Source organism: Schistocerca nitens, chromosome 1 (genome assembly GCF_023898315.1).
Source record: "Schistocerca nitens isolate TAMUIC-IGC-003100 chromosome 1, iqSchNite1.1, whole genome shotgun sequence".
Taxonomy (NCBI): Eukaryota; Metazoa; Arthropoda; class Insecta; order Orthoptera; family Acrididae; genus Schistocerca; species Schistocerca nitens.
Genome location: NC_064614.1, coordinates 764620310 through 764636987, shown reverse-complemented (window position 1 = coordinate 764636987; position 16678 = coordinate 764620310). Strand labels below are relative to the sequence as shown.

Genomic DNA, 16678 nt, shown 5'->3' with positions numbered 1-16678 from the left:
TCTGTTAAGGAACTACAGGTCTTCTTGGGGAAAATAGCATACTATCACAGGTTTTTACCATCTGCGGCTTTGGTGGCTCAGCCGTTGCATCGCCTGTTGCATAAAAACGTGCCTTTTCACTGGTCCACGTCATGTGATGCGGCTTTCCATAAATTGAAGGCTTTTGCTGAAACAGGCCCCGTGCCTGGCTACTTATCAACCTGGCCAACATCTCGTTTTTGCCACAGACGCCTCTCAATACGGGGTTGGTGCAGTCCTTGCGTACCGTTTTTCTGACGGTTCTGAACAACCCATTGCTTACGCCTCCAAAACGCTTACAGATGCCCAACGGAAATATTCTCAACTTGAAAAAGAAGCTTTGGCCATTATTTATGCTCTTCATAAGTTTGGTGTTTTTCTTTTTGGATCCAAATTTCATCTCGTTACAGACCACAAACCACTTGTTTCCTTGTTTCATCCATCAACGTCACTTCCCGACAAGGCCATCTACAAGCCACCTCCATCAAGACCAGTGCAAAAGTTTCAAAGGGGGGAAAAGTGTTGTGACGCGCCGATCATTCAAAGTGCCGCCGCACAATTACGCGCGTCCTCTACATGCGGTGCTGTCTGCCAGCCATGCAGCAGCCGCGCCACCTGAGCGGCCAGCCAGCCAGCGTCCGCTAGACTTGGACTCAGTGCAGATTTGACCGTTACTGTGTACACATGCCTTCTGTGGTCTACTCGCTCTGTGACTTACATGTGATTAATGCACACATCCCATGTGAGAATAAGGAGGAATTCATAAAGGAGGAATTTTCCACTGAATTGGACTAGGTGCATAACTTGTTGCCAAACCATCATGCTAAAATAGTTTTGGGTGATTTTAACACCAGATTGGGTCAAGAACACATCTATAAAACACTGATCAATAATGTATTTTGCATTGAGAGAGTAGTAACAATGGCATTCATTTAATAAATTTCATAATTGACAACAATATCTGCACCCTGAGTACACGGTTTCAACACAAAAACATATGTAAAGGGATATGGACAGCACCATCCATCAGATCAACTATGTATATATCCAGAAGCAGTATGCAAACAGAACCAAAGAAATGTGATCCTGTAGAGGAGCAGAATGTGACACTGGCCACTTCCTGGTGATCAGTACGATGAACATCAAATTTAAGAAGGTGTGTAGAATAGGTAAACAGATTACATCTTATGATAGAAACAGATTAAAAGAAAATACGAGTCAACACCAGCAGAAAACTAGGTAAATGTTAGGAAAATGTAAGAGATTGTGACATCAACCACAACTGGTCTCAAATTAAGTAAACAGTAAACAGGGAGCAACAATTGAGGAGGAAAGGTTGGCTGGAAATGGGTGATTAGAAAACATAAAAGATAGGAGTAGAAAGACATTGAGATCAGAATATGGATGGAAACGGAAACTGTACTATGGTAGGAAATAATGCAAGGAGTTAAAACAAACAACCAAAGACAACTGTATCCATCACAGGAAAAGACAAAGAAAGACCAAAATGTAAAGAAAGTAACACAGGAACATAATAAAAAATTGTGATTTATTAAAGACACACAGGGGAAGATCCTCAGAAATGACACTAGAGTAGAATAGCGATGGGCAGAGTACTTGAAGAATTACTAACTCTGATGATCCTACTGAGTCTCACCCATGTGGGACATCAGACATGACAGGCAGCATAATAGACCCACAAAGAAGAAGAAATTTGGCAAATAATCCAAGATTTAAAAAACATTAAGGCTTTAGGTGAAGATCAGATTACAGGAGAGCTAGTAATAAATGGAGGGCCCATACTGGATAAAATAATTACAAAACTCCTAAAGAATATTTGTGAGTATGAGAGATTTCCTGATGATTGGAAAATGGTTGTAATCTGCCATATACTAAAAAATAATGATCCCTGGTATGTGATAATTTTAGAGGGATTGCATTCCTTAATGTAAGCTACAAAATTCTACCTCAGTGTCTACTGAAGAGAGTGATCCCTATTGCAGAAGGAATTGCAGGGGACAATCATTTGGTTTCAGAAGGAATAGATCAACTATTTGGTTTCAGAAGGAACAGATCACCTACAGACCAGCTTTTTACACTCAGACAGGTAACTGAGAAATCAGTGGTTTATGTTGATTTCAAAAAAGCTCACAGCAGCTTACATAGTGGCACAACCATCAATGTCTTTCAAGAGTTTCATTTGCCACAAAAATTAAGACTAGTATAGATGTGTTTAGAGGAAACCTGTCACAAAGTAAAAAAAAAAACTGGGTAATAACACAATAAATCAGATTGCATTTGTGGGTGATATTGTTCTAATAAGTGGCAGCAAAGAAGACTTGCAGTTCATGATGATTTCTTACAGAAATATTGTAAGGAAAGCAGGTTTACAAATTAATCAGGAGAAAACTGAGTACATGTTCATGAACAAAGCAGCCAATGATGGTACCCCACTGACAACTGATGCAGTAACTTTTAAAAGAATAGACATATTTAAATGTTTGGGAAGGATATTTAAGCAGAACAGAATGAAAATTGAGATTAAGGCAAGGATTGCAGCAGCAAGTAGAGTATATTTTGCTTTATGTTACATGCTATGCAGTAGATAAGTTTTGAGAAGTTTTAAAGGAAGACTATACCTCAGTGTAATTCCCCCAGTAGCTCTGTAGGGCTCTGAAACATTTACTTTGGGAAAGACAGATGAACCAGTACTGGCAGTCTTCATGAGCAATATATTAAGGAAATTATTTGGCCCCAAGAGGGACACCCAGTCACAGGTATGGAAGATATTAAAAAACCAAGGACTGGCAGACATGTACTCGCAAACTGATATTGGCCAAATGATGAAGAAAAGGCAGGGCACCTAATTAGGATGGAAGAGGAAAGACTACCACAAGTAGCATTCTAAGGACCCATGGAGGCAGTAGGGGCCAGGAGATGTTGGAAAGATGATATCAACAGGTATACAGAGACAATGGGCCTGACAAAAGGAGCATGTATCACCAAAGCCAGGAACAGAAATAATTTGTGGAGGAATGTAAAGAAGACATAAGCCTGTGAATAACTTGGACCACAACTTTATGTTAAAGAGACTATGGCCATGCCTAGGTCAAGGTGCAATTTTCTTGACATGCAAGCCATTTATCACTCAAAAACTAGACTCATTGCATACAACAACAATGTACAGACATCTCACTACTACCTCTTGTTTGGCATTGCCTTTTGCTGTCAGTTACTAGAATTATTACAAAAGACACATTAGTGAATGTAACAGCTGCTGTTGTTAATGGCTGAGCCAATACAAATACATTGACCTAATTTTGTGCGTGTCTTTGTTAGGTTTCACAGTTTTGCTGTAATTCTGCTACAAATACATCATGTTTTCAGAGTGAGCAAGAAATTTTTGAAGCTCAAGGGGAAGAAATTGCTCGATAACTCACCTCACAAATTGTTTTTGGAAGAATAATTTACTTCCTGTCATCATTATTTTAAAATTTGTTATTCCACAAAGAACTAAAGTAAATACAAAAAATAAATCTTGAAGCTTCAACCTTTTTAGTATGTATTACTCCAGAAAATACATCAATATCATATGTGCCTGTAATGTGTTAAATAAAAGCGTTAAGTGTCTCGATTCTTAGGTCTGATATTCTTCTAAGTGGCTGGTATCCAATGAGTTAAGAAGAAGAAAAGGAAGAACCACAGAAGACTTTAAGAGACGAACAGATAGAAGTGAAACTCTATTTCATTTCCTTTTATTTTGCATAGGAAACTGTAATAGAGGCCTAACAATTGAAACTCCAGGTAGGAATATAAACAATGTAAGAAGAAATAGATTGCCACTTACCTTAAAGAAGACATGTCAAGTTGCAGACAGGCACGTAACCACAGTGTTCCTCCTCATCCTCCCCTCATAGCAGCTGAAACCTGCCTAGTTGACCTTTTCCACTTCCCACATCCCCCAAAATTCACTACTAACCTTCCACCAAATCCAGAGCCAAAAAATTCCTGTTATACTGTTGTTAATCTTTTCACCAAAACCCTCAGCTCTACAGAAGTTTCAGTCCTATCCAGAGGCCTCACCTTTAGCCCTACACCCAAATTTATGGACTTGTCAAAGATCAACTCCTCTTCTCCCAATCCCAGCAATGGAAGCACTTCTTTGCCGCCACTCCCTCCAACTAAAACCACCCTAATTCCTCCACCAATTGTCTGACTCCTCCACCTACAAACTTTGTCACAGTGGTCCCATCCCAGAAGTCCAACACAAACTCCAATACCTACCTACAGCCTTAGGCCTTTCCCAGAACATTTCCCCTGAATCCATTTCCCTCCTCATCCCTATGACACCCTGCACACCCACCTTCTACATGCTCCCCAAAGTCCACAAACCCAACAATCCTGAACGCCCCATTGTGACTGGTTATTTTGCTCCCACTGAATGAATTTCAGCACTCATTGACGAACACCTCCAATAAACTGCCCATAATGTAGCTTCCCACGTCCAAGGCACCAACCATTTCTTTCACTGACTCTCCACCATCCCAGCCCTTTACTTCCTGGATCCCTACTAGTCACTGTTGACACCACCTCCCTATACATCAACGTCTCTCATACTCATGTCCTTGCCACTATAGAACCCTAACTTTCCAAACATCCTTCAGACTCCAAACCCACTACCTCTTTCCTCATACACCATATTAACTTTATTCTAACCCACAATTACTTCTCATTTGAAGGGAAGATATGTAAACAAATCCATGGAACAGTCATGGGCACCCCCATGGCACCCTCCTATGCCAACGTTTTTATGTGCTATCTAGAGGAGGCCTTCCTAGCCTCCCAAAACACCAAACCCCTAGTCTGGTTCAGGTTCATTGATGATATCTTCATGATCTGGACTCAGAGCAAAGAAACACTATCATTGTTCCCTTAACAACATCAACACCTTCTGTCCCATCTGCTTCACATGGTCCTCCTCAATGCAGTGTCCCACCTTCCTAGATGTTGACTTTCTCCTCTCTGGTGGCTCCATTCACACCTCTGTCCTGCCAACCACCAACCTGCATTTTGACAGCTGTCATTCCTTTCACACCAAAAAATCCCTCCCATATAGCCTGGCTACCCAGGGATGGCATATCTGAAGTGACAAAAACTCCCTTGCTCAGTACGCTGAGGGTCTCACCAAGGCCTTCAGAGACAGGTGCTGTCCCCCAGAGCTAGTCCGCAAACAGATCTCCTGTGACATTTCCCTCAAAACCCCAATCCTCTCCACCACCCCCAAAAACCAGCCACAAAGGAGTGTCCCTTTGGTCACCCAGTACCAATGCAGACTGGAACAACTGAACTGCATCCTTTGCCAGGACTTTGATTACCTATCATCATAGCCTGAAATGAGGGACATACTACCTGAGGTACTTCCCACCCCTTCTAAAGTGGTGTTCTGTCGCCCATCATACCTCCACAACATCCTAGTAGATCCCTATGCCACTCACAATCCCAACCCCTTGACACAAGTATCATATCCCTGTGGAAGACCCGGGTGCAAAACGTGCCCAATCCACCCACCCAGCACTTTCTATTCCAGTTCTGTCACAGGTTTATCCTACCCCATCAGGGGCCAAGCCACCAATGAAAGCAAACACGTGTCTGCTACAATCATTGCACAGCTTTTTATATTGGTATAACTACCAACCAGCTGTCCACCAGGATGAACGGCCACCACCAAGCTGTGGCCAAAAGTAAAGAGACCAATCTGTGGCACAACACTCAGCTGAACATGACACACTTGATTTCAATGGCTGCTTCACTACTTGAACCATCTGGATCCTTCTCTCCACTGCAAGCTTTTCTGAACTGCGCAGATGGGAGTTATCCTTACAACACATTCTTTACTCCCACAATTATCCTTGTCTCAGCCTATGGTAACATACTGTCCCCACAGCCTATACCCAACAGTTTCCACCTTCTATGTCCCCATTCTCACCTCCCATCCTGTTTATTTGCTGCCCTCTGATAATGTATCAGCCCATCTTTCCCCCTTCTCTCCTTTTTTCCCCATCTCCCTCCCCCACAACATCCTGATGATGTGCCTGTTGAAGTCTAGTCCTGGCACACTCCACCAGACAGCATTTGTCTCTCTCTCCACCCATACACTACTGTCCCTTTCCCTTCCTTTTTTCCATCCCCACCCCCTCCAGATCGCTGCTTGCACATGATGCTGCATTGTGGCCCCAGACTCTGGAGTTGGCAGTTGTCTGTGCATGATGTATGCTTGCTTGTGTGAGCATGTGTGTGTGTGTATGAATGTTGTGTATGTGTCTCTCTTTGTTGATGAAGGCTGTGGTCGAAAGCACATGTGAGTGTCTTTTAATCATGCTTGTCTGTAACTTGACGTGTCTTTTTTATGGTAAGTGGCAATCTATCTTTTTCTATTTTGTTGTAATAGAGGTCTCTTGCACTTCCTAAGTATAAGATTTAAAACTACAATTGTCTTACCCTTGTTGTTTTTGGATGATCACCATCAACATAATATATTCTGTATCCAGGATTCAAATTATAATATGGTGTCACTGACGGTCCTATATATGCAATACTCGTAGGACGCCCAGGTTCATTTGTATCATAAAAGAGTTCAAATTCATCAAAATGAGTGTGCCCAAAGAACTGTGCTGTTATTGTTGACTCATATCTAGGGAGAAAAAAGTGAAATGGATACTTCAGTACATCTGCACTACTGCATAAGTACTATTATAAATTGGCTAAATTTAGTAATTTGTGTCACATGACATCTTAGAAATTAGAAACATAAAACATGCATTAAATGTTAACTAGAAAATGAAGACAAAATATATATCAGTTACAAGTAAAATTCATAATGTTTCCTGGCTGCATTTCTAGCCGCAAGAGTCAGTATCAGGATATGGTCACCTATTACCATGTCATCTTGTGAACTGCTTCTTATGTTTGTTGTAATTCTGACATGTCTATCCGAGTAATAACAACTGCAGCAGGTAAACATCTGCATCTTCCAAAAATCTGATGCTGCACATTTGAAACAGAATAATATCTGGCATTATGCGAACAATTAATATTCTTTTGGGTGCAATTCATTTCCCCAGCCCAGGAACAAAATATTTAATGCACGAAGCTAACTGAATTAAAATTTCTTAAACGTCCTATTATAAGCATATAAAAGTTTACCATAACAAGAATCATGTAGGCAAGAGCATATTCCAGTGAATCATTATTACGGATACCCTATAATGAGTGATTAATTTTGGTCTGTTAGAGCAACAAATCTTAGTTTTTTCTGTCCTTCTGTTCATCAGTTAACTTTAAAACTATGAAGACACAACTTCTTCATTGAGATAGCCTTGGTGGGTTGCTGTTTAAGTTGTTATAATAGTCTGAAAGGAACTGTAACAATATCATTGTTGTAGAATGCAAACTAACAGGGCATGCCTCAAGTGCAACTGACTATAAATTATATGTAAGAATTACAATCTATACTCACCTATTAATTATTTTATAATAATTTCGACTCCAAACTTTAAGGCAGTCACTGTGTCCAGGAGGGATATGACCAATGACATGGACTTTCTCTCCATTAAATTCTGCACTCTGTAGCTCATAAATGAACCATTGCAGCTCTTTGGCAGGATCAGTGCTGTTTAGTAGTAGCCACCTAAATTAATGAACATTATCCTGAATTATTATTATTATTATCAATATTATTATTGTTATTATCATCATCAACAAAATGATAGTTGGCCATTAAGAAAGAATTCTTTTCTTTTAAAGTGGCAAAAGATCTATGGAACAGACAAAGTAAACATGAATTAAACAAGGAAACATTGATGCCAAATAATAGAAAAGTGAGAGGTCCCTGGTTTTCATCTAATGAAGACACTTGTTGGAAGACTTTTAGCCATTGAAGACAGGACATCTTCTAAACAAGTACAGTCCTTCATTTATTTTACCAGAACATTTGTGTGAAATAACACAATTGTGTGAAACACACTAATTCATATTCACAGTACATACACAACCAATATTTATGATGCAAGCCTCTCACTTACCAATTCTTGTTATTGCAGTAGTTCATATTTAAGGAAATCACACGAAAACCAGGTCGTACTAGCACACTGTAAAAAGCACCTCGTCGAACCGTATGTGATACTGATGAGGGCAGCCACTGTCGCCACTGGTTGTCAATTTCATCATAGAGCCACGAAATGGAGAAATCATCGTGCACATATGGTGGTGGGAAACTGTAGAAAAATAACGTTTACATTTACCAACAGATATGTTGAAGCAAAAGTAATAGAAAATTATTGCAGTAAAAAATTATTTCATTTCAGATCCACCCAGCTGTTTAGAAGTTTGACATTTCCACATGCTTAATAACTCATATTTCCCCCACTATTATTAGCTTAATTGCAGAATGAATAAACCTCTAGCTCTGGAAACTATAATTTGTGTGTTCTTTTTTTTACCCATGTCAGCATCTATCACTGTTCAGTAAGCAGTTTGATGAAATATGTAGTAGGAAAATTCACTTCATAAAATAGTTAAAATGCATTCGGCTGGCATAACTCCCAGTGTTGTCAAGAGAAACATTTAAAAAAAGACACATTATTCATAGAATTTGGAACAAAGGTTTCATTCTTTGAGGTAAAAAAACAATCAGCTACATGAAATTGGAGAAATGACTTCTGCTTAAGAGCACTGCATCTCCCATGAGGAAGAAGAGATGGCCTATGATCTAAGTAACCTGTACCCTCTTTCCAACCTTGACAACAAATTCCTCTTTCCTCCATGCCATGCTTCCTGAAAACAATTACTGGTTAGCCTTTCTGTGTCTGTGTAATGATAAAAGTTAGGAGTAGTATGGACACAGAAAATATATGCCATTCTCACTTCTTTGTACCTTTAACTAACAGTGACTCTGATGAGACAAAGAATTCTGAAACTAATGTAAGGTAATGAAACTTCCTGGCAGATTAAAACTGTGTGCCCGACCGAGACTCGAACTCGGGACCTTTGCCTTTCGCGGGCAAGTGCTCTACCAATTGAGCTACCGAAGCACAACTCACACCCGGTAAGGGCGTGAGTCGTGCTTCGGTAGCTCAATTGGTAGAGCACTTGCCCGCGAAAGGCAAAGGTCCCGAGTTCGAGTCTCGGTCGGGCACACAGTTTTAATCTGCCAGGAAGTTTCATATCAGCGCACACTCCGCTGCAGAGTGAAAATCTCATTCTGGTAATGTAAGGTAATGTTATAGCGATATGCAATAAGCACAATAATGAGAGGTTATGACCACTAACACCCAACAGACATACTCTCATTCTTTCTGCATACAAATTAGTCTCATTGCCAATGCTGGACATTTAGTGGGAACTTCTTCTATCCCATTCTCTGTGATACTCTTATTAAAACTATAAATGGATTTAAAATGAAGTTAGAAGACTCCTTTTCATCCAGTAGTGAGGTAAAGGTTTATTTTTTGTGGAAACTTTTGTCTTACATAAAATAAGCTTAGGTATACATTAATGTCCTGTGTTGTTATGAGTATTTCCTTTTTAAAAAGCATGATTTTAAACAGCTCAATAAAATGTTTTGCATCACCCTGACGACTTACAGAGTTTGCAGTTTTTTTATTGGGAGCATCGTTCTCAGTACTCTTTGGACCATGCAAAATTGCTATGTACATCTATCTGTGTAATGAAGAGAAAACTAAACTTATATTCTCAGTACAGTTCAGTAGAGTGCACTGTGTATCCAAGAGCATACCCAGGATCTGAGCTACGGGAAGAAATCATGTTAGTTTTCCAATGAATGATAAACTGGTTTGGAGACTTCATGATAAATGGCCCTGTGTACACTTGCTGCTATTCATTATATGTTCTGGCTTTCTTTGAACTGATATTAGCTAATGCATCTGTCTAATTGTCAAGACAGGATGCAGGCTAAATTTGCCAAGATTCTCTTTCTGGTGAGGGATGAAAGGGGTTGGTGGGGACAGCTGCCCTACCATGATCCTTCCAGGCTATGACCTTGTGCGTATCCAGTTGTGAATTGGACACTACTAATTGTGTCACAATTCAGTCTGTCAACATGCCTTGAAGGGTCATTTCAAGCTTAAACCATGCATTCATTGTGACTTTATGGCAAGAAGAGTTGACAGTGTGGAAAATTGCCCACCAAACTGGTGTACAACACAGCAAACTGATTTGAACATTCACCCAGTATCGTAACACACAAAGCAATGTATCTCTGGCTACTACTGGTTCCTGGACAGTGTTTTATAATATAGATTAGGAGGCTTGTGTACAGCAAGAAATTTAGCAAGGGAATACCAAGAATGAAACCTGGGTCAATGGTGTCAGGTTTTCTTCACTGACAAGAGTGTGATTTTTGTCTGAAGCCTGATGATCATCATAGAAGAGTGTGGAGGTGGTCAGACACACCTCAGTTATGCCGTTGCACCAATTGAGGTGGCTCAGGTGTACTTAGGGCAAGTACTGTGTATGTATGTTGCTCACCTTTCATCAGCATCAAAGATAATTTGAGGGCTATTCGCTATCAAGATGCTACCTCCAACCTGTTGTCCAAATCCTACAGTCAACATTTCAGTGATGAACTTGTTTTTAAGCATAGTCAAGAATGAGCATATCGCACACCCCATGTGAATATGATCTTCTAGGAGACAGGAATCGATCCAGTTGAATGGCCTGTGGCAACTACTGACATGAACTCAAATAAGCAAGCTTGTGATTCACTGAAACTTTCAGTGCATTGTTGCAGGAACCACCCCCACACAATAGATTACAACAGAGGGGCTGCCGTCAAAGTGTGGGTAACAAACTTTTTTGAGCAGTTTAATGCTAAAACTGAAAACAATCTGCAATGAAGTGAGTAGCTTAATATTAATACAGAAAATCAGATATGTGGTTACACATGTATTCAGTAACTTGCCAGAGTATATTAAATGTCATGGTGGTAATAACTTGAGTTTATGGATGAATTACATAACCATTTGTTGTCCAACTCTAATAATTTATTTAAAAAAGAGACAGCTAATGTCTCTGGTTACTATGTAACTCATGTTGTCATCATAACATGATATTTTATAACTTTAAGCCATTTTATTGAAGTAAAGTTAACTAGAACATGCATATCTAACTTCTATCCACATTGCACACAGTCCACTCTTTGGGACCAGTGGAGCACCATTCTTATAATGCAGTGTACTACCAGAGCTTTTCATTGTTCCTTGATTACTTTTTTATAGGATTACAGGCAAAACATTGCATTTCAGCTAAAACTTGAGGTCATGGTAAAAGATAAATGACAGCATGAACAGGGAATTTGGGTTGTGTAGCAATGAGCACATGAATATATGTGTTGGACTATATCAGACAGAAAAATGGGATGAATGCTAGACAACTGCTGGATAGCAGCTGGTCACAACACTATGCAATCTCAGTGTTCTTTTTCACTTCTTAAGCTGAATTATCATCACACTTAAATATTCTGCCTTTATATCTGTTCATTCATTCATTCAACATGTTCTATAGACCACACATTGAAAGAGAACCTTTACTGATGTGCAATGAGTAAAAGGGATATATCAACAAAGAGAACCAGCTTAATTAACTGTCATTAGATTTCTGAAAACCTTATGCATTTACTAAGGCTCAGTTTATCATTTCAAAATAAGTAGGAAGCATATTACTCTGAGAAAATCTTCTACTTCATTTGTTACCTTTAACAGTTGCTACTCCTTCCTATTGCTAGCTTCATATAGATCACGTTGGTGTTCACTATGTAATACTAATCACTTTTCCTATCCCATTAAACTAGCAACTGGATTTATATGCTGTTCTGAATAAATACCAACACATAAGATTATAGAAGAACTTACTTATAAGTTTAACAAAAGAAAGCCACTACATAAAAGAACTGTTCAATCACTTTCACTATCAAAAATAATCATGTTTGTACCTATTCACTGGAGCACTTTCATGATTACCCAATGCTGGAAATATTGGAACTCCTGGAAATGTTTTTAACAACTGGTTGACAGTTTCCTTTAATACCATTAAATTTTCTTCTCTTGTTTGGTTCCAAACATCATGAGGAGGTAAATCACCAGTCCACAGTATATAATCAATGTCCTGAAATGAACTGAAGGTTATTACTGACCATTCCATTAGTTATAACAGCTAACTGTTGTACTGTGACACTGAAACTTGCTTGCAAACCTGAGCTAAGATCTGTAGCCTTATAGTAAAACAGAACAGTGCAAAGCTCACATTTATGTAGAAATAAAATTTAACTATAAAAAAAAAAAATTCAGTTGAAATGTATCTGCCTCATGAATCTATAAAAATGCCTATAACATAACAAATGAAGAAATTATGATAAATTCTGAGTCAGAATATCTACAATATTATGAAAAGAATAGATTACTACTGGCCAGAGTGGTCATGTGTGTGATGTGTGCGCATGTGCGTGCGTGTGCACTTTCGTTTCTTTTCATAACTGCCATTACTGTTGTGCCTATCTGCAGCTCAACATGTGTTCTTTACAGTGAGTAGAAATCTATCCTTTTCATAATATTGTTGAAATTGTGAGAAATCTGTAAAACTCTGACTTGCTTCGAGCAGACACATATAGATTAAAATACAGCTCCCAACTCTTTCAAAACATTATTTAGCAACTAAAGTACACTTATAACAGAAATGTAATCACTCTACACAATTTAAATTACATGAGCATTTCTTAATTGTACTGGAATATGTATAATTTCCACAAAGGGGACTTCAGTCATTTTGAATAAAGGACCCTCATAAGTACCCAAAAAATAAAAGTGTTTTTTACTGGTGACCTGGTGGTTTTACGTGGTTATGGTCTCCTCTGTATTGCTCGTTGATCAACATTGTTCATTTTCTCTTGTGATACTGTCTCACAGCAAATGAATAATTGCAGACTGCACAAAAGCAGTTAGTTGTAGAAAATTAGTGACATTTTATTTGTCAATACTAGCTACGTAAACATACCATAACTCAAGTCATCTCAGGCAGTTTTTCATCCAATAATAAGATACTTGTGTATTCCTACTGGTACCTATGAATATATTCCATCTGATGGCATCAAGGACCAACTGAATTTTGACAAATTAAAACTCAATAATGTGTTGCTCACATGTGATTTATGGAGCATTTTCAATTTCCAATGTTTAATCTGAATATTTTGAGTGTCTATGCTCTGGTACATTATAGCACATACAGCTGTAGCACCCTGTGTAATTTATTTTTGTGTAGGTTCCAGTGACATGTTACAATTCAAAAGAGTGGATGTTCATCCACTGTCATGCTCAACAGCATTTCTCAGTTACTTTTAAGCATTGTGTTAAACATGGAACAAATTCTATTTGATGACACTTTATAGTTTTATGGTTGTTTTTCAGCATGAGGCAGTGCCTGCTTTATCATAAGCATTAGAGGATTCTTTAAAATGTATTGGTGTGACAGCAGATACTGATACAATACACTCATACGAGACCATTACTACATTGCGCCAGATCAACAGCAGATTTTGAGCCAGGAAATACTAAACATGTACATACATACCGGATGAGCACTGGAAATGTGCTGAAGCATATTATCGACTGTGCGATGTGGGGTGTCACACTTTCTGTAGTCACCCCATCGTCCTGCAGCGCCTTGTGGTTTCAGTGCAGGTCCATTAGTGAGCCGACAACACAATGGTTCATTGCAGTCAGCATTGGTGCCTTCCTGGTAGTATGGGTCAAAGTGAGTGTCTGACAAATGCAGCACCTTAAATGTTGATGCACCAGCCTGTGAAAAACCGTAATTACCAATCAGCATCATTGCTACATCCCTGTTTTTCAACCTCAACTGTCACAGCATATCATACAGGGACTATATCACTACATATTTTAAATAACATTACATCAAAATTATTGCTGGTGCAAGAGCCCACAGAAGAGGGGTATGAGAGAAAGTTCCCTCACAGAGCTCAGTATGCAAGGCCATTATGACATTTATCAAAGCACATCTGAAGACATGTAAACAGAGAGCTGGGCATTAAATTTTGTGTATTAAGGCTTTTGGGATTAGCAGCAGCTACTGAAAAAGCTTCAAGTGATAGCAGAAGAATGGTGACATTTCCATTACTCTGACAGAAAATACATCACTATGAAGTGAGGGTCACTGAGGTACAAATGTATGATATTACGTTATTAGTTTCCAACACATAACCCTTCCATTCCCACACTATCACAGCACCAATGGTAGGGGTTCTGGAACATCTTGGTAAAAGCTTCTTTGATTGAAATGCTGTCCAGAATTACTGTCACATTCTGTCTAAACGATGCATCATCCTCCCTTTTCAGTAAAGTTTTTCATTTGGTGAAGAACAGAAGATGATGTGGCCCTGCTGGCGGAAGCAAGAATCGCCCAAACGTTGAAAAAAATGCCGCAAGACATCAGAATCGGCAGCTGAGTCCTTTCCGCAGTACGAAGAGATGGAGCATAAATCCTACGGATTACACGATAACTCTTTTTTCTCTGCCACAGCAACGTGCCATCCACAAGAAGGTGAGCCGTTCAACAGAGATCGTGAGCAAGCCCCGCGCCCAGAAGCCACGGAACGTAGCACGCCCGTCGTCACCGGAGCAATTGTGCCACCTCGGTCAGTGCTGTCATCTCTCACCTTTGTTGAAACTGACGGACATTTTTCATGGGCGGACGATGCTGATTTATACACCTCCACCCGATGCGGAAATGAGATCTGTTCCTCCGTTAGGCCGACATTAAAATAGCGGATGTTTCAACGACGACTCCTGCGACTACTATAGACTTCCAGAATCCACCACAACCTTCACCAGCTACGAACCTATCGGCAGCACGGAGCCCCCATGAGGCATACCGAATATCTACCATCAACACCAATAATATCGGACCCCACGTTAAACTTCAACTGCTCCGCGACACGCTAAGAGCAGCGGACATCGACATCGCCCTGATACAATAAATGATTACAGCAACTTGGTCTGGGCGTTATGGATACGAGAGGTACGCCCCAGCAGCTATGGAACACACAGGCGCAGCGATCCTCCACCGAGGAGGGAGGATATCGCATGTCTCCCGCAAGGGGTGGCCATTACAGTTGAGGGAATAAAATTCATAAATCTCTGTGCCTCATCGGGTAATGATAAACAGAGGGATCGCTCCCAGTTTTACGCAGAAAATATCAAACATTTATTCCTCGGCAGATACGATCCTCTCATCGTAGATGGAGATTTCAACTGTGTTCTCGAGTGTACAGACCAATACCCTCATTTCACCACACCTCCAGAACTTCGCGTCTTCGTCCGCTGCCTTCGTCTCCTGGAGAGTGGTATACGGTGACCTCCTGGGGCATACACACATCACGAGCCACTCCGCCAGGGCGACTCGATAGAATATATACCTCTGACGAGCTAAAAACCGTTCTCTTCGACGCGGAATGTTGGTTGTCTGCCTTTTCAGATTATGTCGTCTACATCTGTGCCATGAACGTACGTATACAATCTGTATGGCGCAGTGCGGGACCTTGAAAATTCAACGTCACGCTACTGCGGGACCCTGAATGTCGACAACACGTCACCGACACGTGCCATGCTTGTGTTCAACGCAACATGCTTTATGAGGCCACACTGCGCTAAACGGGCCATCCGATGCACCTTGCCACACTATGACAGAGCCAAAGCCAGGTGGAATCACCACACTACGAAGTGGAGAGGACGTAAAAGGTACACTGGCACTGGCAAGAAAAGCATTTCTGAAGAAGGGAAATTTGTTAACAACGGGTATCTACTATAGCGCTCTACACGAATTCATGGACCATCCTCCATCCCTGGACCGTCTAAAAGAAGCTCAAAGCATCAAGGCAAAGATTTTAACTTTGGACAGGTGCCATCTAGAAGGAGCCATTGTGCGAGCATGCGGCCAAGATAGGATTAACGGTGAAGAACCTTCTATGCATCATATTGTTCAAAATGTTCGCCGACGCCGACTGGCCTCAATGAGAGCTTTAGACTTAGCTGATGGACAACGGCTGACTTTTCAAGCTACCATTGCGGATGCCTTCACAACTCACTACAGACTTCTCTATCAAGAAGTAGCTGCCGGTGTAGAGCCCGGATGGTTTACCGCTCGAATTTTACAGAACCTTCCAAGATTTGATTTTTCCACGGTGGAGAGACATGTACTGGGAACTTTTGTCCTTCGCGGCACATCCGACACCAATGTTCATGGCAGGCTTACTCACACCAGTCCCAAAACCTGCAGGAGGAACGCGACTCGATAGTTATCGGCCGATCACGTTACTCAATTCCGACTTCGAGATTTTCACATGCCTTCTAGCTGTGCGACTCAAACATGTACTACGAGAAATTGTCTCCAACGAACAAACATCCTTGGGCAACGATCATATTATACAGATTGCCCTCATGAATATCGAGATGCGATCGCTGTGGCAACACATTCGCGACTGTCAGGCGCTTCAATCTCCATAGACTTCAATCAAAAGTTTGACCACATCAATCATGCATTCCTCAACACAGTGATGGACCGGATGGCCATTCGC

General features: G+C 40.4%; 1 protein-coding gene across 7 annotated transcripts in view; it reads right to left on the bottom strand.

Annotated features, from left to right (window-relative positions):
- The window catches only part of LOC126261132 (sphingomyelin phosphodiesterase), a 410193-nt gene that overhangs the window by 40616 nt on the left and 352899 nt on the right, over window positions 1-16678 (bottom strand). For all 7 annotated transcript variants that reach the window (XR_007546682.1, XR_007546681.1, XM_049958516.1 and 4 more), the window contains exons 7-11: window positions 13657-13884; window positions 12026-12198; window positions 8100-8291; window positions 7535-7705; window positions 6517-6709 (exon numbers count right to left, since the gene is read on the bottom strand). Coding sequence is in view for 5 of the 7 variants with exons in the window: in XM_049958516.1 (XP_049814473.1) it covers window positions 6517-6709; window positions 7535-7705; window positions 8100-8291; window positions 12026-12198; window positions 13657-13884 (957 nt within the window). In the remaining 2 variants the exon portion in view is untranslated. The remainder of the gene's footprint in view (window positions 1-6516; window positions 6710-7534; window positions 7706-8099; window positions 8292-12025; window positions 12199-13656; window positions 13885-16678) is intronic.